General features: G+C 41.3%; 1 protein-coding gene across 2 annotated transcripts in view; it reads right to left on the bottom strand.

Moving 5' to 3' along the window:
* Positions 1–27,586, bottom strand: part of CBLB (Cbl proto-oncogene B) — a 198,054-nt gene that overhangs the window by 44,691 nt on the left and 125,777 nt on the right. For both annotated transcript variants that reach the window (XM_077821171.1, XM_077821180.1), the window contains one exon: positions 5,960–6,145. In XM_077821171.1, coding sequence (XP_077677297.1) covers positions 5,960–6,145 — 186 coding nt within the window. The remainder of the gene's footprint in view (positions 1–5,959; positions 6,146–27,586) is intronic.

Below are 27,586 nucleotides of genomic sequence, written 5' to 3'. Positions count from 1 at the left end.
AAATGGCTGATAAAATAAGTTGTGCTGAATAGAATGTATATTCCTGTTTTTGTGTCTTTTTGTAACTTGAGGTTTTGCCTAGTGGGATTCTCTATGTTTTGAATCTGATTACCCTGTAAGGTATTTACCATCCTGATTTTACAGAGGTGATTCTTTTACTTTTTCTTCAATTAAAATTCTTCTTTTAAGAACCTGATTGCTTTTTCATTGTTCTTAAGATCCAAGGGTTTGTGTCTGTGGTCACCTATGCAAATTGGTGAGGATTTTTATCAAGCCTTCCCCAGGAAAGAGGGTGTAGGGTTTGGGAGGATTTTTTTTTTTGGTGGGGGGGGGGGGGAGGGAGATGTTTCCAAGCGGGCTCTTTCCCTGTTATATATTTGTTAGACCGTGGTGGTGGCAGCAATAAAGTCCAAGGGCAAAAGTTAAAATAGTTTGTACCTTGCGGAAGTTTTAACCTAAGCTGGTAAAAATAAGCATAGGGGGTTTTTCATGCAGGTCCCCACATCTGTACCCTAGAGTTCAGAGTGGGGAAGGAACCGTGACACATGCCATCTACTACTAGAACAAACTTGTTCAAGTCACACTCAGGTAACATGCTCACTGTATATTTATGCTTGCAGTTCTCACACAGTACATTTCCTCTGTCAGAGCATTTTCTTGTTCAGATTTGAACAGCATCAGAAATTAAATAAAATATATTTTAAAATTGTTCGCTAAAATAATGAACCCAAGTATATTTTAAAAAGCAGGAAACTTAGTGATCAAAGGAATATATCTATGGAGTTACAAAGCTCCTATAAAAGTAGTATATGAGAAAAAACTGGATTTTCATAAGAATTAAATTATTAACACCACCTTGCAAAATTATGCTCATCAAATCATCTGAGGTGTCCACCACCCCCGAAATCATTACTATTAATCATCATGGTAAAAGGTAGGCAAATTTTGTGCCTGGACGGTATAGCATTTTGCAAGGCTGAACTGTTTTTCTGAAAGATATGCTCTAGGAATAATTCTGGGTTAGTTTTATAGCCTGTATTGCAGTAGAACCTCAGAGTTATGAACACCAGAATTACGAACTGACCAGTCAACCACACACCTCATTTGGAACCGGAAGTACACAATCAGGTAGCAGCAAACACAAAAAACCCCCAAAAAAACGCAATTACAGTACAATAATGTGTTAAATGTAAACTATTAAAAATATAAAGGGAAAGCAGAATTTTTCTTCTGCACAGTACAGTTTCAAAGCTGCATTAAGTCAATATTCAGTTGTAAACTTTTGAAAGAATAACCGATGTTTTGTTCAGAGTTACAAACAAACTCCATTCCCAATGCGTTTATAACTCTGATGTTCTACTGTATACAGCATGCCAGACTAGATCATAATGGTCCCTTCTTCCTGGGGAATCTATGAATATTAACACTACAAGAAAAATAACCCACAATTTTGCTGAGAGGAAGAAAGCACTACAGTTAGCCTTACTCTGCAGGTACTCCCTCAATGAATTTCAAGGGCAACAGTCTATCACACTAAATACTAACTTATTCCACTAGTAGATCCCACAGAAATAAGTGGAACTACTTCTAAGGTGCTATGCAACATGAGTAAAAGTGACTAAATCTAGCTTCTACTTAATGAAAAAAAAAATCAGTGATGAACTTTTTCAAGAAGGCTACAAGGTAGAGCTGGTCGAAAAATTTCTGTCAAAATTGTTTTTCCAGGAAAATTGGGTTTTTAACTAAAAGTATGTTTTTGTGGAAAGTGTCTTTCTGTGAAAAATTCCAACTTTTTGTTGCAAAATTGGAAATTCAGTGTTTGGGTTCTTGTTTTTCAACTAAAAGTCAACTTTTTTCTCCAACCAGCTTTACTGCCAAGTTTTTAACAAAATGTAATTTTCTACTAAATAGTGGTATTTGGCTGAGGTAGCTGAATTTTTTTGGATTTCACAGAAAAACAGTGGACTATATACAATACTGAAAAGTGCATTTTCAGTGTGGGGTGCAAAGAATTCAATATATACTCCAAAAAGAAGGAGTAGTGTGTCTCTTTCCCTTTGTACTACACTAAAGAGAGGTTACTCTGCGTCAGGGGTGCATGCACCTCTCGAGCCCTTGGATCAGAGATTTTCAGTTAGAGTCCGTTCAGTCCATGCATGGGCCCTATGCCTCCTTGTGACGAATACCCTAGGGGTGCATAGGCAAATTGCCCTTAGTTCCTTCTCCACTTAAACATCCCCTAAAGAAAAGTCCGAAGCAGGGGGGAAGAAGGACAGGTAGTGGCGAACCATCAGGGGGACACATCTCAAGAACAATTATTGCACAAAATGAGTAACCTCTTCTTCTTTGAATAGTGTCTTTATGGGTGTTCCACTTCAGGTGACTTCTGAACAGTAACCACAGATGGAGGAGGGAACTTCACAATAGAGTGCAGAACTGCTGAACTAAGTGCCGCATCAGATGTGACAGCATGGATCAGGGAGTAATGATTTGAAAAAGTATATACTGAAGCCCATGTAGTGGCCCTACATATTTCAGATACTGGTACATTCTTCAGTAATGCCATAGGGCAGGGGTGGCCATACTGGCTTGTGAGCCACATGCAGTTTTTTTTTCCATTAAAGTGTGGCTTGGGGAGCTCCCTAGCAGCCCTGGCCTCCTTCCCACCTATCAGACTGGAGAGGAGAGTGGTGGGGGGAGGGGCAAGGCAGAGGTCCCAAGCTCTTCAAAGGGGTGGTGCGGTAGGGACTTCTGCCCTGCAGGGGCGAGGGGGAGTCTCGGGACTTCTGCCCTGCGGGGTATACCTGCCAGAGCTCGGCGCTTCAGCAGGAGTGGGGCTGAAGCCCCAACCCCCGGCTCCCAAACTTCTGAAGGTTGTCGTATGTGACTTGGAGGGCCAGTAAGTTTGCAGTCCCTTCCCCGCACCACCACGGCAGGGGTGGCCAATCTGGTTGAATGTGCTCTCTCTCTTTGGGGGTGGGGAATGAATACTCAGCATCATACCAAGTGACAATAGATCCAGATATCCATCTTGATAGTACAGATTGAGGACCCCATGGATCTATCTGTGAAGGAAGTTAAAAGCCTAGGTGACTTCCTAAATGGCTTGATCCTATCTGAGTAGAAGACTAATGCCCTTCTAATACGTAAACAGGATTCCTGTAGAGAACTATGTGGTTTTGGGAAAACCAATGGTAGATGAAAGGATTAAAGTGGAACTCCAATAGAATCTTGGGTAAGAATTTAGTGTGTGGACCATAAAAAGGGTGGGATTTGCCATCAAGGCTCCAATCTCCCTAACTCTATGAGCTTGCTACTAAAAAGGCTGTCTTCATAGATAAATGCAACAGAGAACAAGTTGCCATTAGTTCAAATGGAGAACTCATAAGGTAACTGAATACCAGTGTAGCCATTGCGGGGACCCATATAGAAGTGGAAGTGGCATGCAGGGTTGGTTTCACCACCCTTGGTAATAAGCCTGATGGATTCCTGAAGGGATATGTTGGAGAATCCTCAAAAGAAATAGAGGATATTAACTGGAGGTCTCCTTCATCCTCCTCCACCTCATCTAAAGAAGGAGCACCCACAGAAAACAGTGGAGAGTCCTGTGGTACCAGATGAGGTAGTCCAGGGCTCCAGGTCTCAGTATCGAAAGACACTCAGTACCCAGGTGGGTTCATGCATTATCAGGAGGTCCTTAGTACGTCTGAACTCCTGCAGTACCAAATAGGGGATCGGCACTGATTCGGAAGCCAAGGCCAGTCACCAAAGCTGATGGTACAGCCAATAGTGGACATACCAAATCAGGCACTGATGGTGTCTAGTGCCATTTCTTGCTCGGTGCAGAGGGTGCTAAATGCCTGGGTACAGACAACTGAGCTGAATGCATAGGTACTGACATTTGGCTGGACTCAATGGTGCCAGTTCTGAGTGTCTATGCTTGCCCTCCTTGCTGGTAAAAGATACCAAGGCCCTAATGGCGCCATCTCTCTCCTCATGCTCTGGGATTTTACTGCCCCGGTCATACCAGAGGGGTGTCCTTAAACTTAACAGTACCAAGTTGAGAGATTAAGCCTTCAGAGACTGTAGATCTCTCGAGGAACCTTGACTTCTTCTGAGCTGGCTCCTTAAAGAGACTGTCCGTGCTCCTCTTTTTGGAAGTCTTCCCTGAAGCCTCCAAAGTCTCACCTTTCTTAGGGGAAGTCTGTGCCGATGTAGAAGAGGCACTGGATCTGTCAGGAGACAGATGTACGGGGGAGAGGGGGGGCTCTTGATGTGACTCAGAAGATGGCCAAAGGGAGCAATCCATCATTGGGTATCTGAGTTTAATCTCCATGTTTTTCCTTACCCTGGACTTGAGGGCCAGGCAGAAGCTGCACATCTAGGAGACTCCCCCAAGCAACGGACATGTTAAAGAGGTATAGACTCTCGGAAAGAAAGGCAACATTTGAAACCTGACAAGCCAGGCATGCCCTGCCAGGAAAACAAAATCTTCTCTCAGCTTATCTAGCTAACTATAACATAACTATATATAAATATAAAGACAATTGTAACCACTATAGGAATATTAGAAAAACTGAGAAGTGCTCAAGGCGGACACGCTAGGGCTGCATCTCAGGCCAAGGCAGTTGAAAAGGAACTGAGGATGGTTCATCCTTACAACCCTATATAGCCTCAGTAACCAGCACAAGGAGGTATAGGACACATGCATGGGTTGAATGGACACTGCTAACTAAAATCTCCGAACAAGGGCTTGAGAGGCATATATACACCTGAAGTGGAGCTCATAGGGCCACTACTCGAAGTTTGTGCTACTGAGTGAATTTGAGCATTAGCTGTAAGACCATAGCCTCTTTAATTAACTCTGTCATTTAGCTTAAACTGGAGCTAAAAATGATAGGGATGAGGAAACATTTTTATATACCTCATTTGTTTTGGCTAAGTATTATGCTGCTAGAATTAAATTTAATTTCAAAAGAAAGCTGAGTGTCAAGTGTAAAGGCAAAATGCTGATAAAAGAAATAGCGTGTTTATCATTGGACTACCATGCACACAAACATGCAAATACAGATTTCAAAACAAGCCTTCAAAATTTAAGCTAATTCTTACATTTGTACACCAATTACAATAAAATGGTTCTCTCATAATAGAGAAAATTCAAGACACTTAAATCCAGTATTTTATGTATGTTCTCCTTCAGACTTTCAAGTAAATGATTTTTAAAACTGTTCTAAATCACCAGTTTTCTTCATACACAAACTGTATGTATTCATTTTGTACAATTTATTATTTCCTTTTCTAAATCCACTTGAAACACAGATCCTAATTTATCACACCTTAAGTTTTTGATAGCAAGATATTTGCATAATTTTTTCTTGCTAGGACATTGTGTAAATCATCATTTGATTACAGCATGCAATTTTAATGCAGATAATGACCTTTTAAATGTACTTTTTTAGAGTACTTTCAGTTGCTGTTTAATGTTACTAATCAGGGACTATTACAGGGACTTGTTTCATCAGAGTAGGTCAATACCATGGTTTTAAAATTGTGAAATATAATCATGGGGCTAATCATGTGTAACACTGCCATCAAAACAGAGAAATATAAGCTTGGAGCTAATCCTGTGTGACACTGACATAGTAAGAAATCATGTTTGTGTGTCATTAGCTGATTCTACAAGACGTCCTATAGGGGGACGGCCATCAGGTCTGATCCAAGGTTCACTGAAGGCAACAAGTATTTCCACTGATTTAAAGGAGGCTTCGATCAGGCCCTTATTTAGTGAATTCTGGCATGTTAGAATTACATAGGGACTTGGTAGAAGGCCTAGGGGATATTTTGGATATAACAAATTAAAAAAATGCACTAGCCAATCTTTAAAAAAATGCACCTTAAAACTAACAAGCATCATCTCTCATCATTCAGTTTGACAGAAACATACTAAAATAAGATTTACCTTTGGTGAGCCAGTAGGGCTGGCACAAGGTGACCGTGCTACCCCCTTCTGAATGAGATCCAGACGGGGAGGCACCGGTGGAAGACTAATATGGGGAATTTGCCCGGGGTCTGGAAGTGGCTTTCTTCTCTGTGCAAGCGGAGAGGATCCTGGAGAAGTCACTGGTGAATTCTGTCTCTCATTGCACTTCAATACAAAAAAGAGCATATTACAAGTGTTTACCTGATCCATTAAGATTACAGCTTTCATTGCTTGATTAAGGCATTTGATATTGGAAGGTGCTTGCCATTAGCCATCCGCTAGAAGTGCTCATTACCCCACTTTTCCTGATTAACAGACACCCACTTTGCAAGGACAGCATTATTTAATGAACTGCTCTAATGTCACTCTTACTCCAAGTTTTACTGAGACCCAGTTTAAGTTAGATTATTAAAAGATTTAAAAAGAGACACAAAGAAATTAGATTATATATTATTGCAGTAGCTGAAACAGAAAAGAGGAGCAGGGATGGAAAGTTCACTATAGTGTTTTCCTCTTGGTAAATGTTTATTTTATACACAGCATCCTATTTAGGATTCTATTTATTATTTTTAAAAGCTATTCAATGAAGACTGAATCTTTCACTTACCACACTATATCATAGGTCATTTTAAAATCACACTTCAATATAAAGCTGAATAAGTTCTTCTAAGCTTTCAGTAAACAAAATCCTCAAGCCGGGATGCATCAGAACAATCATTTCTGATTCATTTGATTTATAAGTTTCCCTTAACCAAATTCAATTTATGTAAACCAATATTACATTTAGTATAAGTTTTTTTAATGTCCACAGGTGACAAATGTTAAGCTGATTTTTGTCTCAGCCTGTTTCACAAAATACACATTGCCATTGAAAATTAAGTAGTTTTCTTTTAAAAGGCTAATCTAAATATAGAAAAAGGAATGTAAATGTACCCTGTAATCTAAAGATAAATCCAATTCCCCAGGTTTCAATCCTCATATTAGGCCCTGTCTGTGCTACTAATATACTCAGTTTTGCAACCCATTCCTGAAACTCATCTCATTTATAAACACAGACATTTTAGTTATATCTATACAACATCTTTATTCAAAACACAGATGTGTGTAATGCTTGTAACACCATATCCTGGAAGGAAAAGACAGAATACTTGGGGGACATGCACACAGAGCAGCAGCACCTGGAGTGCTGGTGCACTCTGGAACTCAGACCACACAGAAGGCCAGGAGCCTAAACAAGTTACAGACGCATAAACGAACATTCCCGCCCCACCTCTAAAATGAATATATAAAGACAAACACTTTCCAGCATAGGCTGCTGGCAGAAGTGAAATACCAAATTGCTAGGACAGATCAGTTAGCTGTAAAGTTGTTTTATTATGTTTTGTTTTCATCTAATCTGCGCTTAAATAAGAGTCTTGCACACGATGAGATACTGACAAAGGCTAGATAACCTATCTTCCGTCACGAACTCAGGACTTGACTACACTTGAAACGCTGCAGCGCCGAGACATGGTAGCTAACATGGTAGCTAGGTCAACGGAAGAATTCTTCCATTGACCTAACACTGTCTACACTGGGTTAGGTTGACTGAACTATAATCATAGAATATCAGGGTTGGAAGGGACCTCAGGAGGTCATCTAGTCCAACCCCCTGCTCAAAGCAGGACTGATCCCCAATTAAATCATGCGCTGGGGTGCAGATTTTTCATGCCCCTGAACAACGTAACTGGGTCACTGTAACTTTTTAGCATAGACAAGGCCTCAAGAACTTATTCAGGAAAGCACTTAAGTATCTGTTTAAGCTCACTAATTAAACAGGACTTGAGCACACGCTTAAAAGCCATGCACATGCGTACCTATACTCCTCACTCTGGAACCAACTCTAAAAAATCCATTTTACTAGAACAGAGGTGTTCAATATTGCAGGAAACAAGTTTATTCTCAGTCTTTTTATCAGAAAATTCAGTGTTGTGTTAAAACTGAATTGTTTGGTAACTTCAATTAAAGTAGTCAACTATTGCGTATTGACCCCTGTACAGGGGCAAGGAAGCGCCAATATCTGAACTGTCCAGGAAAGGTCTGGGTAATGCTTTTTGGGAAAATCAGGGACTGAGAGTGTTTTGGGTTCATCCTGAAGGTAGTAACCAATGCTGTTGGGAGCCAGAGTGTGGCTGGTGTGTTGTTGACAGGCTGCTGGGGTCAGAGTGGTTGGATCAGGGCTGTACACAGACACTCAGGGAATGACCTGCATGGTGTCAGAGAGGCCCAGGTTGGGAGCTACAACAGCAAAGCATTGTGAGGCAACCAAAGTTGCAGGGCAGGTGCTGATAACCCCTCACTGATCTGGATTGCACCCCAGAATGTGACACCTATGTGCCTTAAGGCCATACCGGATAGAACAACCATCTTTAGAATGCATCTCCAAGAACACTCATCAGTGTTTCTCTTGTTATGACCTTCTCTCACATAGTTCTACTCTGAAAATTGACTATATAAAATTACTCCTCTTATTTGCTCATTGTGACCTCATCTGCATTACACTTTTTTCACCCTCAGTATCTACCTTCAGGGCAGGTCCACCAATCATTGCAGAAAGGTCACTGGAAGCTGATGGTGTTTTAACCACTGCATCATGTAGATCAACTCTGAGCTGTGGTCCCACACAACAGTTAATATGGCAGCAGTCAGTTAATACGAGCACTCATGCCTTTGCTACCACTGGGGAAGACCGCTACCCCCTATCGTATCAACAGTTGCAGGGGGGATGGTTAAGAAAGAATGACTAGCACAGAGTTTGCCCAAATAAGTGAGAAGAGTGTTGGTTTCTATTAGCCCTGCCAAACTAGCACAGCTAAGAGGGAGTGAACTGGTTACTCCGTTTTCTGGCATACCATACTAAACAATTATGTTTAAGTTCTAAACAATTATACCTGTGGAAACCAAATTGAAGGTAATAGGGTTACACAAGCATCACTGAGAGTCTAATTTGGCTGCAGAATCTTTATGGGGGGTGATGAAATATAACAAAGGAAGAACCCAGCTTCAATCTCAGATTTCAGTTTGCGCTTAGGAGTTATGGGGAAAAAACAACACCTGACTTGTATACTGAGCAAATGCAGAGTTAAAAATCAGTCAAACACAGAAAGCAGGGTTAGAGTCAGTTTTCAGAGTTGCACTTTCAGTATACCATTACATTAACTTAGCTGAATAAACTTCTTAAAATTTTTTGTGTGAAAAGAACTCTGATATGAGGGTGATGAGCACTATATGAAATGCCTAAACAGATGAAAACAGAAAATCTGAGTGCAGTGAATTATTTCTGATAGCAACGTGACCTGGGTTTTTTACATGCCACTTACAATCTATTATACTACATGAATCTTTTTCTAGTTCTTCTATGTGAAGTATTTTCTTTTAAGCACACTATTGTGAATGCTCCTCATTTTTTTCTTGACTCATCAGCCCAACAGTTTATTATCTTCAGAATTCAAGATGTTTTCCCATCTGTTAGGTTATTCTCCCATTTCACTGTGTGATAAGCTTTAAGCTCCATATCTATTCGTTATGTGACTATTTCTACTCCATATGCCATGGCTGGTAACTCACAAGTGTCAAAGTAATAAGGACTGTTTGTTCTGATCCTTCAGGCTTTGATCAGCTTGGCTGTTTGAAGTCTCTGAGTGGATAATCACTCCCTGATGGTGAGGGGCAGAGCTGAGTTGAGTTAAGCTAAGCCGGGAGACCTGGTATATAAAGTCATTTGCTAGGCAAACAAGAACTGTGAATAGAGGTAGCTAGCAGGAGAGCTCCAGAGGAAGCTGAGAGAGGGAGTGTGAAAGAGTTTCCTTCCAGTTTCAGCTCTACATGTGATCTCAAGATGGACGGGGATGGAATAGTGATGATGACCTGCAATGGATACACCATCTTTTCTCCCCTGCCTGAAACCAGAAGCAGCTTCCTGTGCATGAAGTACAAGGTGGTGACTGTGCTGGAGGAAAAGATTCTTGGTTTGGAGGAGCAAATAGAGATGCTACTGAGAAACTGAAGAGTTCCCAGACTGCCAGGTTTGGGAAACATCAGTACCTCAGGTTCAAGGAAGAAAGGAACTGGCTACCAAAAAGAGCCAGAGCCAGAGAGAGAGGATATCAAAGAGGAGGCCTGGCAGTTTGTAAATCATATTGGCATTCCACATGGCTGGAGACAGGCAAGATTGGACAGGCTGTGCACACTAGAAAGAAGAGAAGCAGGAGAAATTACACATAGCTGGAAGTTTCCAGTCAACAAGAAGTCCTCATGTGGAAACTGTGGAAAATACTTCTTAAGATTCAGCTGTTCCAAGGAAATGGTGATATGTACAGAACACACCTCTCAATGGTAGTTCGGCGCAACCTATAAGAAACGCAAGCTTACTCACAAAGACTTCTCCAGCCATGCAAGGAAGATACACCATCTTTGCTGGGGATTCAATACTCAGAAGAATCGAAAGAACATTCTGCAAAGGACAGGTCGATAATAAGACTGTGTGCTGCCTTCCTGGAGCCAAGACACGAAATGTCACTCAAAGATTGGATAGTATGCTGAAGCTGATGGGCCAGGATCCATTGGGGATGATTCATATCGGCACTAATGTCACTGCATCATGGGATCTCTCTCAGATAATAGATTACTTCAGAGAACTTTGAAACATGCTGAAGAAGAACATCCGAGTGATCTTCTTGGAGATCCTTTCTGTCCCATGAGCGAAGGAAGACAGAAGGTAGAAGATTCTGAAAGCAAACGACTGGCAGAGTTAGAGGGGGTTTTGATTTTGTGGAACATTGGTCCACTTTTTATAGGAAAAGGGAGCTGTATAGTTTGGTTCCCATTCTGCTGAAGTGAAGAATATCCAATCTCCTTGAGCACAGGCTGGCTAGAGTAGACAGGAAGGTGTTAAACTAATAACAAAAGGGGGAGGATAAAAAGAGGGAAGATATGAGCACGCAGAACCAATCTGACATATTGAGAACAAAATTAATTAAGGAACCAAAGGGCATGAAGAGAAGAAATTCCTTATTGCCCATACAAGAGGAACTGGAATTGCCCATTGATTGGAATGTTCAAATCAATGGCAAATACCTATTTAGGAAGGACTGTGTGGGCAAAAGGGGAGGGAGAGTTGCACTCTAGGTCAACGATGACATTACGTGTTTCCAAGTCACTGGTAACTTGGAAGAAAATAATTTTGAATGCTTAGGGATCCATATCTTAACAGATAAAGCATAAGATGGGCTATTAGTTGATATCTGCTACAGACCATCATATCAGGCTAGTCAACAGGATGACTGGCTCCTTACGCACCTGTTTATAATGTTTTTTTGGGGGGGGAAATAGCTGTGTAACCCTGTGCGACTTCAATTTGAGTGATATAAGCTGGAGGTCTCATACTGCCAGTACTAGAACATCCCTGGAATTTTTAAGTAGAATAGACGGCAAATTCGTGACTCTGAAAGGGGTGCATCCAACATAGGTGAATTCTATATTAGGACCTTGTCTTGACAGATAAAGAGGAACTGATCAGAGAACTAAAAATTAATGGTAGCTTAAATACAAGTGATTGTGACTTGATAACATTTATAATGTGCAAATAGAATAAAATCCAGATCAATAACATTATAGTGACGCAGCAGCGCCATTGTAGGTAAACTTGCATCACAATATCTGTTTAAGGGTCAACTTTCCAAGTCCTCTAAAATGGGATTTCTTTGAAATTTCATGTGCCTCAGGAGGATGCAGGTCAGTGATCCAAATGTGGAGTGATTTGACCCGGGGTTCTAGAGATATAAGCCCTGAAAAAAATTGCCATTTTAAAAAAAAAGTTACAGGTGTAATGTGAGTCAAAAGAATAAGTTAATTACAAGCCCCCACCTAAGAGAAAAGGAGTTTTGGATTAAATTGCTGGAGATTGCACACACTGAGTCATGGGTGGCAGTTTCTGAAAGCCAGGAAGTTCCTAGCTGAAGTGCCCATGCAACCTTAACACTGCCCCTCTTTCAGCAATGCCGCAGTATGCCCAGGTAACACACATACCTTTGTTCTGCCAACTCCACAGTTGCTGAGCTGTACAAACCCTTTACCTTTTTCTACAAACCACTCACAAAGGAAAAAAAAATGTTGCCCATGCCATTTTCCCCCTCTACCCTCTTCAAAACACCACCTTAATATGTGTATCTCTCTCTCTCTCTCACACACACACACACTCTAACCCTGGGCACTTTAATGTTCAGGGAATTCCAGATCTTGGAATACACTCACGCATTAACCAACTCCTCAGAAAGCATATCACATGGATACCATTTCAGAACCTTTCACAACCTTTTACAACTCCCTTATACTCACAGGATACCATCTCAATCTACACTTTCACTTAATCATCCCTAAAGCACTAGAATCCTCTGATATTCCACCTCACCATTGACAATGTCCTTAGTAATAAAAGCCCTACACCCGGATACTGGACATAATCTACACCATTCTACACAGAGGTGACGCACACTGGATCCTCATTTATACGTGCACCTCTTCCCTTTGCTCACCCGTAATAATCATAGGTCCGTCACAAACTTCAAAGTAATCCACACATGTCTTCATATCACTGACACTTTTACAAAGGAGGCCCAAAACTACTGCCGCCACTAATTAGTGTAGGTTCACCTAACACACTGACTACACGTGGAGTTTATGCAAATAATTCCCTCTGGCTACTTATTGTTATCTCCGAGGAACCAGAGGGATGGTAGTGTGGGCCCATTTTGTTTTTTCCCCCTTTTTGTTCTTTAGTAGTGTTATAAGAAGTCCTGTGGGTGAAGTGAACCAATTGAGAAAGGAAGTGAAGAGCTTGTACATTTCAACAACTGTGGGGCTGACAGAGCAAAGGTATGTGTGTTAGTGAGGCATACTGAGGAACTGCTTAAGGAGGACAGAGTGAAAGCTGGATGGGCAACCTAAACTGAGCATTTCCTGGTTTTCAGAAGTTTGAGTTTTGATTAACTTAACATTCTGCAAGGGGATGACACAACACCAAGCAATCTTAGCTCTGTATTAATGTAGTATTTTTGCCATTGACTATATACTTGTTGCTTAAAAGGGCCAATTTCACAAAGCAGAAAACAATATGGCTAAAAAAAGGGAGATGGTATAGAGGGGAAGTGAAGGGAGCTATAATTTTATATGTATAACAAATGGAAAAAAAGGGGAAATTGATAAGATGTATAAGTGAGAAACTAGGAAATGTAGAAAATTGAAAAGGGAACCAAAAGGGATGCAGGGAGAAATCTATGGCCAGCAGAGCTAAAGACGATAAGAAGAAGTTTTTTAAAGTATATTAGGAAAAGAGAGAATACAGGATGGAAATGGTAGAATTATCTGGAATGGCAGAATCATCCATAATAATTCAGATAAAGGAGATGTGTTCAATAAATATTTGTTTGGCATTTGGGAAAAAATGGATGATGAGTCATATAAGATAACACTATTTCCATTCCACCATTATCTCAAGAGGATATTAAACATCAGCTACTAAAGTTAGACAGTTTGGGGATAACTTGCAACCAGGTGTGTTTTAAAGAGCTGGACCATTAATATTAATTTTCAATAAGTCTGGGAACACTGGGGAAGTTTCAGAAGATTGGAAGAAAGCTAATATTGTGCCAATATTTTAAAAGGGTAAATAGGAAGACCCAGTTAATTATAGGCCTGACAGTCTGATATCGATCCCAGGCAAGATAATAGTGTGGCTGATAAGGCACTTGATTAATAAAGCATTAAAAGGAGGGTAATATAATTAATGCCAATCAACATGGTTTTACAGTTTGATAGGCTCCAACTACTAACTTGATATCCTTTTTTTTTTTTATGAGATTACAAATTTGGTGGATAAAGGTAACAGTGCTGACATAATATACTTAGACTTCTGCAAGGTGTTTCACTTGGTACCTCACATGATTTTGATTAAGAAACTAGAATATAAAATTAATCCATTTAATATGTGCCATGTTAAGAGCTAGCTTACTGATAGGTCTCAAAATGTCATTGTAAAAGCGGAATCGACAAACAGGTCCAGTTCTAGAGGGGTTGCACAGGGATTGATTCTTGGTCTACACTCTTACGTTTTTATCAGTGATTGGAAGAAAAAATCATCACTGACAAAGTTTGCAGAGGACACTAAAATTGGGGGTAAATAATGAAGAGGACAAGTTGCTGAAACAGAGCTATCTGGATCTCTTGGTAAACTAGGTACTCCTTTTTAAGCTGAACCGTCCCAGTTTCCTCACGTGAAAACTATTCCATACCCCAATCCTTTTTATTGCCCTTCTCTGTATTCTAATTTTCCAATTCTAATGTATCTTTTTTTGATATGGGGCAACCAGAGCTGTACACAGTATTCAAGGTGTGGTGTACCATGGATTTACATTGTGGCATTATATTTTCTGCTTTATTAGCTACACCTTTCCTAATCATTCCTAACATTAGCAGCTTTTTCGAATGCCACCGCACATTGAGCAGATGTTTTCAGAGACTATCCACAATGACTCCAAATTTTCTTTCTTGCTTGGGAACAGCTAATTTAGATCCCATCATTTCTATGTATAGTTGGGATTTTTTTTTCAATGTGCATTACCTTGGACTTAACATTAAATTTAATTTGCCATTCTGTTGCTCAGTCACCCAGTTCTGTGACATCCCTTTCTAACTTCACAGCTTTCGACTTATCTTGAGTAATTTTGTATCTTGTGCAAATTTTGCCACCTCACTGTTCATCCCCTTTTTCAGATCATTTATGAATATGTTGAACTACACAGGTCCCAGTACAGATCCTTGAGGAACCCCACTATTTACCTCTCTCTACTGTGAAAAAAACGGTTACTCATCTTCTCGTAACTGTTGTTCTTCAAGATGTATTGTTCATGTCCATTCAAATCAGGTGTGCCTGCGTTGTGTGCATGACAGTAGGAAGATTTTTCCCTTAGCAGTATCCGTATGGTCAGCCTGGGCACTCCCTGGAGTCACACCTTCATGGCGCTCAATATAGGGCCCTGCCAACCCTACCCCCACTCAGTTCTTTCTTTCTGGCTACTCCGATAGAGGGGTAGGTGGATGGGTATTGCAATGGACATGAACAATACATCTCCAACAGTTACGAGAAGGTGAATAACTTTTTTCTTTGAGTGCTTGTTCATGTCAATTCCAATCAGGTGACTCCCAAGCCCAAGTTCAGGAGGTGGGGTCAGAATCGTCTACGGATTGGAGCACTACTCTTTCAAAGGCTGTGTTGTCTCTGGCCTGATGGGTGATTGCATAGTGCATGGTGAAAGTGTGTATGGAGGACCACGTTGCTGCTCTGCAAATTTCCTGGGTAGGAATCTGTGCCAGGAATGTTGTTGAAGAGGTCTGTGCCCTGGTGAAGTGCACAGTGATCATAGGAGCAGCCACCCCGCCAGGTTATAGCACTCACATATGCAGGACATGACCCAGGACAAAATCCACTGAAAAGAGACAGGAAGACGTTTCATTCTGTCCGCCACAGCCACGAATAGTTGGATGGATTTTCAGAACAGCTTTGTTCTCTTGATGTAAAAGGCTAGTGCTCTCCGGACATCCAATGAGTGGAGCCTCTGCTTCCTACCACTTGGGTGCGGCTTAGGATAGAACACCAGGAGGAAGATGTCCTGGTTGATGTGAAATTGGGAGACAACTTTCGGGACGAAAGCCGGGTGAGGCCTAAGCTAAACCATGTCCTTATAGAACAGTGTAGGGGGCCTCTGATGTTAAGGTCGGGATGTGGGGAGGGGATGGCGCTGCCGACACAGAGGACAGTGCAGCAGCCGGTGCTGCTGTCTGAGTGCCCAAGACTGAGGCCACCGATGACAATCTGGAACCCTGGCTTTGATGATAGGCCCACTATGTCCACTGGCCCTGCTAGGGAGCCAGGTAGGGATGATGATCACAGCGGGAGGAGTCCGCCTCTGAGGTCTCTGGTTGTGACGACCAGGGAGGAGCGGAGCTTCTTTGTGCTGGGGATCGGTGCCAGCTTGGGGACCGAAGAGGCTCCCCCACAAAAACCCCGGTGCTGGTGGTTGATGTAACAGGGATGGCCTCATGGCAGACATCATCGCCGGCCTGCCCACAGAATGTACAGGGACTGGGATTAGTGCCGGCTACCTGTCCCTCCTAGGAGGTGAGGGCGGCACTGTGAATGCCAATAGGTCTGCTGCTGCCTCGAAAGTCTGCCACATGGAGGCGAGTTGTATGTCTTCATGGTGGTGGCCTGGTGAGCAGTGCGGGTCTGGACTCGACTGTACCCCTCCTGGGGCATAAGTCAACGGGATCCCGGCCAATTGAGCACCCAGTGAGGGTTTGCTCGTAACTTGGTCCTTAGACCTAGCTGGGGAGCCTTCTGTTGGCCTCCTTTTTCTTACGGGGCACTGGGGAGTGAGAGGAGTGCCTCACCGATACCTGTCCATGGGTAGAGCCGTGGCAGTGCAGAGGGTCTCCGAGTCCTTCCTCGGCACTGGCTCCCACATCGACAGTGTCAGAATGCTGCGCACCAAGGATGCGGCGCTCGAGGCCAGGTCAGGCACGGCATGCTCGACTGGGGCCGAAGAGCTGCCTCCGTGAGTAGGACTCTGAGGCGCTGCTCTGTCCTTCAGGGTCCTGGGGCAAAAACCCCTACAGATCTTAGAGTGGTCTCTGACATGCCCCTTGCCCAAACACTTAAGGCACGATGAGTGTGGGTCACTGCCACAGACCGATCACGGTTTAAAGCACAGGGACCGAGGTATACCCCAGTGCCAGGGAAAAACATCGGGAGGGAAGACCCCCTGCAAGGAAACCTATACGAAAAAACTACATTAACTATAACTACTATGCTAACTATGTACATAGGGATAGAGATACTGTGAAGCATGTGCTTGCCAAGGCAAGAGCGGTACAGAGTTCTGGCAAGCTGTCACAGGCGGTAAGAAGGAACTGAGTGGGGGTTGGGTTGGCAGGGCCCTATATTGGGTGCCATGAAGGTGTGACTCCAGGGGGCGCCCAGGCCGACTGTATGGATACTGCTAAGGGAAAAATCTTCTGGCTGTCTGCATGCAACATATGCACACCTGATTGGAATGGACTTGAACGAACACTCGAAGAAGAACTGACCATTTATTCCTAGCTTTTGTTTCCTATCTTTTAATCCGTTACTGATCCATGAGAGGACCTTCCCTCTTATCCCAGGACTGCTTAATTTGCTTAAGAGCTCTTCGTGTCAGACCTGCCAAAGGCTTTCTGAAAGTCCAAGTACACTCTATTTACTGGATCATTCTTGCCCACATGCTTGCTGAAACTCTCAAAGAATTCTAATAGATTTGATTACTGTACTTGATTACTGTCCATACATACCTACATGGGGAACAAATATTTAATAATGGGCTCTTTAATCTAGCAGAGAAAGGTATAACATGATCCAATGGCTGGAAGTTGAAGCTTGACAAATTTAAACTGGAAATAAAGTATAAATTTTTAACAATTAGGGTAATTAACCACTGGAACAATTTACAGGGATCATGGCAGATTCTCCATCACTGGCGATTTTTAAATCAAGATGGGATGTTCTTCCTAAAATGTGCGCTCTAGGAATTATTTGGGGAAGTTCTATGGCCTGTAGTAAACAGGAGGTCAGATTAGATGATCATAATGGTCCGTTCTGGTCTTGGAATTTATGTATGTATGAAAATCTTCATACCATCATTAAGCCTCATTAGTTTTTACTTAAATTTCCTGGTTGAAAATAGCAGAAAAATTATTCAGACTATCTGAAACTGTCATTGCTTACAGCCTTACTATTACCACCACGTACACGAGACTCCAGACTAAAGTGAGCTGGTGTTGGCCAAAAGTTGGATGATGACAAGGAAAATTCACGTGTTGCAAAAATACTGCTTCTCTTCCCTCCAAGGCAGCACTAAATCAACATTACTACATGGTGCTAAGAAAAGGGAGACTGGAATGTTGGATAAGTCTTAAAGTTGAGGTCCTGACTATTTACAGTAAAACATCCCAGGGTACTTTAGTCAGGACAGGCTGTGATGCTGAGTGTTCTCACAAAATTCTAATTTCTGTAATTACATTAATGGTGTTCTCTGGCTATATAGTTGCTTGATGTTAAACTTTACGACATTCTGCCACAGAGATGGCTGCACTGCATTTGCTTGTGAAGTAATTATAGCTGTACACAGATATCCATGCATCTTAAATGAAAGCTGACTGGCATGCAGACCAAGGCTTATTGGTCATAGCATGAGTACACATATGAAGCTAGTAGATGAGCTCTTTCAAAATGCTTTCTTAAAAATAGATACAAGGCAATGGGTTTTTTTGTACGTCTCTCACTGGAGATTTCTGTGGTGTATGTTACTCAGTGAAAGGAATAGAAGGAGTAATCAGGTTAGTCTAGGACAGGGGTAGGCACGGCACACAAAGCTGATTTTCAATGGCACTCACACTGCCTGGGTCCTGGCCACCAGTCTGGGGGGCTCTGCATTTCAATTTAATTTTAAAATTAAGCTTCTTAAACATTTAAAAAAAGTTATTTACTTTATATACAGTAGTAATTTAGTTATATATTAAAGACTTATAGAAAGAGACCTTCTAAAAACATTAAAATGCATTACTGGCACGCAAAACCTTAAATTAGAGTGATTAAATGAAGACTTGGCACACCACTTCTGAAAGGTTGCCAACCCCTGGTTTAGGAAACAGTAAAGTAACTACAAAAGTGAGTTTTCCTCCCTTGGTATTCACCCCTTCTTGTCAACTGTTGAGAATAGCCCACTTCCACCTTAACTGAACTGGCTCATTAGCACTGACACCCCCCCCCCAAACTTGGTAAGGCAACTCCCGTCTTTTCACGTACTGTGTATTTATACCTGCCTACTCTATTTTCCACTCCATGCATCTGATGAAGTGGGTTCTAGCCCATGAAAGCTTATGCCCAAATAAATTTGTTAGTCTCTAAGATGCCACAAGGACTCCTCATTGTTTTTGCTGATACAGACTAACACAGCTACCACTCTGAAACCAGTAAAGTAACAAGTGATTAATAGACAAACAAGCACAGATAAATCTGGCAATGACAAACTACAGAAATCTTTACCCCTCAGAGGGCCTGCTGCAGTATAGACCTGTGCAATAAATATTCTATTAAGGAAAAGAGCACAGACTTCTTTATAACAATATGAGCTTCATCAATAAGGCAGAAATGCTGCAAAAGGAAAGAAGTTAGGACTTAATTTGCAAGAGTACTGCAGAATGATCTTTCAGGCTTGCAGTGAATCAAAACTGTGCTTCTCAATCAGATATGTTAACTAGCAGCAAAATGTGATGTCTATTCTCTTAGTGGATCTAGACCTAGGGAGAGAATAAGAATAATACTATTACTGACTACTACAACTTCTGCAGGATTTCGTTCTGATCCAAGTGCTAAAGCAGGTGCTTTTGAATCCATGAGTCTTCTTTACAAATCCTAGCATGGCACTTTTTTAAAGCCTGAAAACACGATCGATTCAGTACAATGGTGAGGATCACAATGTACTTCAAGGAGACAATATTTTAAGGACTGCATCAAGAAATGTCCAAGACGTTCTGAGCAGATCTGCACCAGCACTGGACTTTTTGGGATTCCTAAATGAGTAAGTTTCCTTGAATCTTCATTAACCTAACTGGAAACTTGGCTTATTTTAGAGCAGCTCATGTTGTTTGCATAAGGGTGATTATGCCCTAGTTGCATTAAATATCATCTGGAATTACTTCAAGGTTGTTTGAGGACTTAAAACTACATAGAAACAAAGCAGCTAGGTACACATTTTTCTATGTAAATAGGGTTGCCTATTTGATCTTTCCCAGTCAGTCCAACAAAATGCATTATTTATAACGTCTTGGGTTTAGTATATTAAATTATTTCTAATCCAGAGTTTAAGGTCTCTTAACATTTAGCATTTCTGGTTAGAGATCACGTATATTTTGTAACTCTGAGCATTTCGCTCTTTCTGAATCTATAGCCATGTAGCCTCAGAATAGCACCACTAAAGTAGTTAACATCACTATTAATCTTAACTGGCTTGTGAACTTCAAAACCTACTTGTCACCATGTGAATCTAAACACTATTAAATAAGTAACAATAAAAATCAAACTACGCCCTCCCTTTTGAAGTAATTTAACTGTGAAAAGGACAGCTGGATCAGATTGTTCTATCTGCTCTGAGGTCTCATGTGAGCAAAACAAAACCAGCACAAAATGAGATCCAGCTGTCTACTCCAGCCTGCCAGACCCATTTATTTATTTATTTAATAAAACCTTATAAAAGTTTTTAAAGTTGGGCAATTGATATGCAGGTAGCCAGTTTGCAGTAAATGAAAAACAAGTGGCACAAACTTGTGTTTATGCTACATCAGAACGTGGAGAGGGTCTGCACATCTGAAATGCGCCTATTGAAATTTATTTTATTATCCCTTTCAAAGAGTATATTTGAATCCTGTGCCCCTGGTTTTTTAGCTCAGAAATCAGAATGGTCTGAGGGAGGGAAGGGGTAATTTAAAAAGTTAATCATCATTTAACTTTTATATAGCACTAAGTTTTGATGGGGTTTTAAAAATTAGGGAAAAAAGCAAAGTCCTCATCCGATGAAGTGAGCTGTAGTTCACGAAAGCTTATGCTCTAATAAATTTGTTAGTCTCTAAGGTGCCACTAGTACTCCTTTTCTTTTATCCTAAAGTATTTACAGTCCAACATCATGATCCTGCAACACAGGCTTAACTTTAAGTGCATGAGTAGAACCTTGGAAGTCAATGGAATTACTTACACACTTAAGTTAATATGTAGGGCCCAGATTTTTAAAGGCATTTAGGCATTACTGTGCTCAGCATCAGAATGCCCAGCTGACTTAGGAGCCCAAACCTCATTTTCAAAAGGTATTTAAGGACTTAGGAGTTTGAAGTCTATTGACAGTCCCTTTTGAAAATGAGATCTGGGCTCCGAAATAAGCTATGTGTTGAGATGCTCAGCACAGCCATGCCGAACTACCTTTTAAAATCTGGGCCTATGTGCCTAAAGGGCACTGAGAAGGACTGAGGCTTAAATTAGACAAGATGGAGCAGAAGACAGAAAACAAATAATAAATAAGACAACCACCCAAAAAATAACAGGGGAAGGAGTGGAAGAAGGTTAATTATAAATATAAGTGGTGGGAGCCTTACAGAGGGATAAATTGAGCCTGTTAGTCAGAGTCCACTATAAGGGGCAGCACAATACCTCCTGAAACTCCTCAGTTACTCTCAGACACTGAACGATGAAGTCAAAAATTTTCCAATTCTTTGGTACAATCTTTGAATCAAAACTACAATAAAATAGGTGAGTCATCAAGAAGACATTGACCTGTGAGGAGGCAGGAAGTTAGCTAAGATAAATGTTTGAGTTCATTTTTCCCCCCCAATTGTTTTCTCTTACACGTTGTGTCAAAGCTGAAACTCTAGCATTATGGCAATAAAGCATTTCAGAACATAAATGTCACTGCAATTAAGATAAAATTAATAATGCACAAACAATAGGTTTGCCATCAGTTCAAGGGGAAGTAAAAGCCCTCCAAATTCTTGAGAGCCCAGATCTTTAGGTCATGCATGATTCATTAAACATACACTTACTCATCCTCTGTACAGAGCCTGCTCTCATGACAAATAGCAGCTTTCAGTCTTGCTGACTTCTCATAACTACTCTGAGGACAACAGCATGAATCAAAGTCAGTTTTTGGTGCATTGAGACAACTATCAAATTAATTCTCGAGAACTGCAGATATCCCCAGACAAAGTAACTTTTCACATGGTTTTGAAACAGGAAAATGTGCCCACCGTATATTAATTTACTTTGACCTACTAAAATCTGCATGGGGCTCCTATTCTCTTAGTGCTTTCCCTCTGTGGTTTACCATAACAGTAATGTTTTTATTCAGCTGATAAAATTATCCTAGCATCAATAAATCTAAATGATTTGTTCCTATCCATAAACTTTATTTGGACTTTTTTCTGTTTTATTTTTTTTTCCAACCAGCCTGCAAATCAAGCCAGGTCTGGTGATGATAATATGGCAGATAACTCATTTTTATTTCATCCATTGTGACAATGGAGTACTAAAGATTATTCCCAACTTCAAATCATCTACTGGAGATTCAAGTATCTTCTTTACAGGGATTATTTATTCTAAATGTAAAAGGAGAAACAGCGTTTTATAAAAACAACAAGGAGTCCGGTGTTTTATTTCTACCCAGATCTGTATCATACATATTTATACAGGTATATTCCCTGATATGCATCTAAAGAAGATACAGAAAAGAAAAAAAAAAAGTCGGACAAAGGTCAATTAGAACAAACAAAACACTGGTGAGAAAAGGAATGTCACAAGCAGTGACTGATTTAGTTGATCTGATACCATGGAGACAGAGAGCTCCGTAGCCTAGAGTCACAATGGACACAGCATTATCTCCCATCAGCATTTCATAGTGATGTGATCTAATGATCTCAACACACTTTGGAAACTAATGAATTAAAGCTTCCTGGTGAGAGACAGACTGACTAGGTGGACACACAAATTTTATTGGATCTTTCAGCAGACTTTAGTACAACTGATGCTGATGATTCATTTGCAATACAGTAGATCCTCAATTTTACGAGCACCAATCTCACAAAAGACCAATTATATGAAGCATTTTTTCTCCAAAGGAAAGAATAATAATTGCATGACAAAATTGATGTTGATAAACATTCCTTCACATTCCAGTGCCTTCAATGCAATTGGAAATTACCTTGCAATGGTTCGAAGAATATGAAGAAAGTGATGTAAAGCATCGTATGGCTTATGCACCGCACCTGCTGTAATTTTGAGATGTTCAATTTTATAAACCTTTTCAAATTATGAATTTCTCAATATCCAATTAGTTTGGAAAAATAGGAGCTCTCCTGTACCTAGCTAAGATGACTGGGATCCACAAAAAAGTGAACTGTTTATTCCACTCATTCCTTAGGATGACCAAGAAGATTTGTGATAAGCAACTACTCTTCTTCCCCAAAGGATCTCTATCGAGGGGTTCTGGGGGAATTTTATCTTGCCACCTCCACCTGGTCGAAACATGTATATCAAAGCTGCTAGGTCATGGTGAGCAATTCTGCATTGCAGTATCATCAACATGCTGTTGACACTCGACTCGGTGCTTCCTTACTCAACTATGATGCTGTGTTCTCTTTGCTTCCACCGTGCCCATCTGAGATAGGGCTTTGGAAGACAGACAGATGACTTACCTTCAATACAGATAAGATGGAGCTGACAATAGTGGGTAGGAAAATATATCTTGAGGGAATGACAAAGGCTATAATTACTACTGCCTCAGTCTAGAGGCCTTGGCAGATTCCCCAAAAACAGTTCCCAGTGTTTATCATCTCTGGCTGGCCAGAGACTGCAGACCTTGTCACAGTACACAGGCCTTTCTTACCTCTCGGCTGAACAACAGCAATGTGCTCTATTCAGAGTTCCCAAAGGAGACCACTCAGGAGCTTCATTGAAATGATGAACATAGCCATCCATCCTTTCTCAGAGCAGGATGATATGAGCATATAGCATTTGCGACTCACGTTCTATGCCGGGGTGGCCAACCTGTGGCTCCGGAGTGCATGCGGCTCTTCAGAAGTCTATATGCGACTCCGTGCACAGGTGGTGACTCCGGGGCTGGAGCTACAGGTGCCAATTTTCCACTGCTCAACCCCAGGCCCTGCCCCCACTCCACCCCTTGCCCCAAGGCCACTGCCCCTACCCCTGAGCCTGCTGCATCCTTGCTCCTCCTCCCTCCATCCCAGAGCCTCCAGTACACTGCAGAACAGCTGATCACGGCGGGCAGGAGGCATGAAGAGGGAGGTGGAGGTGCTGACCGGTAGGGCTACCAGCAGGCAGGAGGTGCTGGGAGTGGGAGCTGCTGATGTATTATTGAGGCTCTTTGGCAACATACATAGGTAAATTCGGGCTCCTTCTCAGGCTCAGGTTGGCCATCCCTGGTCTATGCTATCTCCTAATATGCTTCCAAGTGCAATTCATGAGCTTCATCCCGACTGTGCTTAGCTCTAAGACTGGCTCTCCTTCTATACACCACCAGGACATTAGCCATCGAACAGAATACTCTTGCTGTTCATCCTCAGGGCTGAATGCCAGGGCAGATGAGCCTTCCCAATGGAGTGGACATAGCTGTGAAAGTTGCCTCCTCTGGTGTGCCCATCACAGCCCACATCTGGCCACTGCCAGGACATGAGGCAAGATAGTTTAAAAATAAAATAACTGCAGCGTTCTCAGCTCGGTGAGCTTTACTGGCCAGCGTGTGATTTAGGATAGAGTCAATTTATTAGCTTTTCAGGGATGATGTGTTTGTGCTTTAATTTAATGGTGCACAAATAGGGAGCTATGGAGAGGCAGCCCTTACAAATCCCCGTAATAAATGAGCATGTGTGAATGAAGTAGTAAGAGCTAGATTTATGCTGCTGCATTTCATATTCAAAATAAGTACCCTAAACTTGCAGGATTCTGGATCAACAATGTAGGTTTGTTTTAAAAAAAAAAAAATCACATATGCTGGGAGGCCAACCAACAAACTGAAATAATAAGACAATAGAAAAAACAAAACAGTCTTAGTTAAAGAAAGCAAGCATCCCAATACAGCAATATTCTACAGCAGTAAGAAGAAAATCTTTACTACCTTATGTGATGCACTGCAAAAAGCAAACAGATCATAGTGATTTTAAATTTCTAGGAGCAGACATAAAGAATGGGAGGTCACGGTTCAGCCACAGAGATGTGAACAACAGTAAAATCAGTTTCAGTGCCTATAAGCGGCTTTTCAATTTTCTGGAAATACACATGATCTGTTTACGACGTTGCACTCTCTGATTTTATAAAAATATGCTAATGAGTGTGAATATAATGTAACTGGAATATGTTTCATGCAAGGGGTCTCTTGTAAGGTATCATTACAAAGCTTATAATCTACTGAGTGTGGTCATCCTATTTGTATAAATGTATCACTCTTGTATCTGAAACTAGAAATACGAAATATAACTCTGAGGTCCTATTGTAGTTCTGCAAAGTGTGGGCCATTAATGGTGGTTTGGAATCTTAATGGCTCCCATTAACCAGGGCAACTGACTGTAGAGGGCTCTGTTTTACTTGTAAGTCTTCCTGTATACCTGTGTGCTGGCAAGTGGGTAATGAAGTCTTAGAGTGACATGTGATCATGTCACCTGAACTGGAATCCATCTTTAACCTGATGCTTTTCCATTGAGGAGGGGTGGGAACCCAGAGGGACAAAGGATTCCCACCTTGTGCAAAAGATATATATAAGTGGGTGGAACAGAACAAATGGAGGGCCATCATGAGAAATCCCCTAGCTACCACCTGAGCTGGAACAAGTGCTGTACCACGGGAAAGGATTGTGCCCAGACTAGGAAGGCGTCCAGTATGTGAAAGAAATTTATTGAAATATCTCTGAGGGTGAGATTTTATCTACATTCAGTTTTATTACTGTACTAGGCTTAGACTTGCGTGTTTTATTTTATTTTGCTTGGTAATTCACTTTGTTTTGTCTGCTACTTGGAACCACTTAACCACTTAACTCCTACTTTCTGTATTTAATAAAATCACTTTTTACATATTAATTAACCCAGCGTATGTATTAATACCTGGGGGTGCAAACAGCTGAACATCTCTCTCTATCAGTGTTATAGAGGGTGAACAATTTAGGAGTTTACCCTGTATAAGCTTTATACAGAGTAAAATGGATTTATTTGGGGTTTGGAGCCCATTGGGAGTTGGGCATCTGAGTGTTAAAGACAGGGACATTTTTTAAGTTGCTTTCAGTTAAGTCAGCAGCTTTGGGGCACGTGGTTCAGACCCTGGGTCTGTGTTGGAGCAGAGGGGTGTGCCTGGCTCAACAAGACAGGCTGCTGAAGTCCCAGGCTGGCAGGGAAAGCGGGGCAGAAGTAGTCTTGGCACATCAGATGGCAGTCCCAAGAGGGTTTCTGTGATCCAACCCGCCACACTGTTCTAAGACACTTACCTCTGGAATATGGGAAGGCACATGCATGGATTGGCTGGAAGAACTAATGAATGAGTTTACCATCTCATCTCCACTGCACAAACAACTCAAGTGACATTGTGCAACAGAGCCATGAGGGACAGAGCCATCATGTAGCCTCAAACACATTAAAAAGCACTTACTGAAACCAAAAAAGAATGCAAAAAGAATAAAACCTATGAAATGCCACAAGGAAAAACGTTCCTTCTAACAGGCTCGGAAGAAATGTTGAATATGAAGTGATTTGAAGAGAGAGACAAACTTTTGAAAGAGCAATACCAAAAGGCTCTGTATAAATCCTGAAGCTGTCCCCCCACAACCTCACAGGACCCTGGGACCCCCTCTCTCTTGCTCCAGTACTGTGTGGGTAACACTCCAGACTGTTCCTGTAGCAGCTGTATTGATTTAGTTTGGGACTACTGCATAAAAGCGGTTGGACCATGTCTTGTCTCTGGCTCTGCAACCCAGGAAGACGGAGCAAGTGCTAAAGCTCGGGAAAAAGGGTATTTACACCCCTTAACTGGCACTGAATCCAAGCAGAGGCCTCAGTTGCAAGAACACCTTCCAGATCAGGAGGGAACATTGGTCTGAAATTCATCCAACACACTTTACAATTCTGCATTTGCCACTTGAAAGTTCTGGGGCAAACAAGAATGGAAAAGGCTGGAGTCACTTTGGAAAGACAATGTTTCCAGCCTTCAGAACTAAAATGATTAGCATCTGCCCTTTGCTGAATGTAAAGTAAGATTCATGGGCAGTGGGGAGGATGAATTTGAAAGCTTTTAAAATAGTTTTAAAGCAACAGAGTGAAATGCTGAACACGGACTATTCAAATTAACTAATCTAGTTTATGCTTCCTCTTCACTGTACTATATACTACTGTAGGGTACTTAATGGTTTGTGATTGTTTTTTAATCACTTTATCTCTGATAAAAGTTTATTGTATTATACCTGGTCATAAAAGTAACATTATGAAAGCTGATCAACTTAAGGCTAAAAGTTCTTTAGTACCACATACAGAGGTTAGGGTATGGTTGGCAATAAAAAGGCAGAGAGGTGGATGGTGAATAGGTTTCTAACATCAGGCAGTTTTTCAACATAGAGAGATAATGATGTTTCTGACACAAGAGGTCTGGAAGAGTATCAGAAATGGCAGATAAAACCCAAAACATACTGTACGTAAATGAGGACATTGATTGACGTACATTCTGGGATAAAAGAATGGAGTGCTCTTTAATAGAAGCAAACACAATGATTGGAAAATGATAAATTAAGATGTTATAGGTTGAAGAACTAATTCCAAAATGAATATTTGAGCTAGTATGTGGCCTTTGTACAAGGGCTTTGTATGAAAAGCACATTGTAAAAAAAAAAAATAGACAGTGATGCAAAAAAGATAGCATTCCATTCCATGACAGGATCTGACCTG

This window comes from Eretmochelys imbricata, chromosome 1, assembly GCF_965152235.1.
Source record: "Eretmochelys imbricata isolate rEreImb1 chromosome 1, rEreImb1.hap1, whole genome shotgun sequence".
Taxonomy (NCBI): Eukaryota; Metazoa; Chordata; order Testudines; family Cheloniidae; genus Eretmochelys; species Eretmochelys imbricata.
Note: the sequence above shows the minus strand (reverse complement) of the source record. Positions and strands in the feature narration are given on the sequence as shown.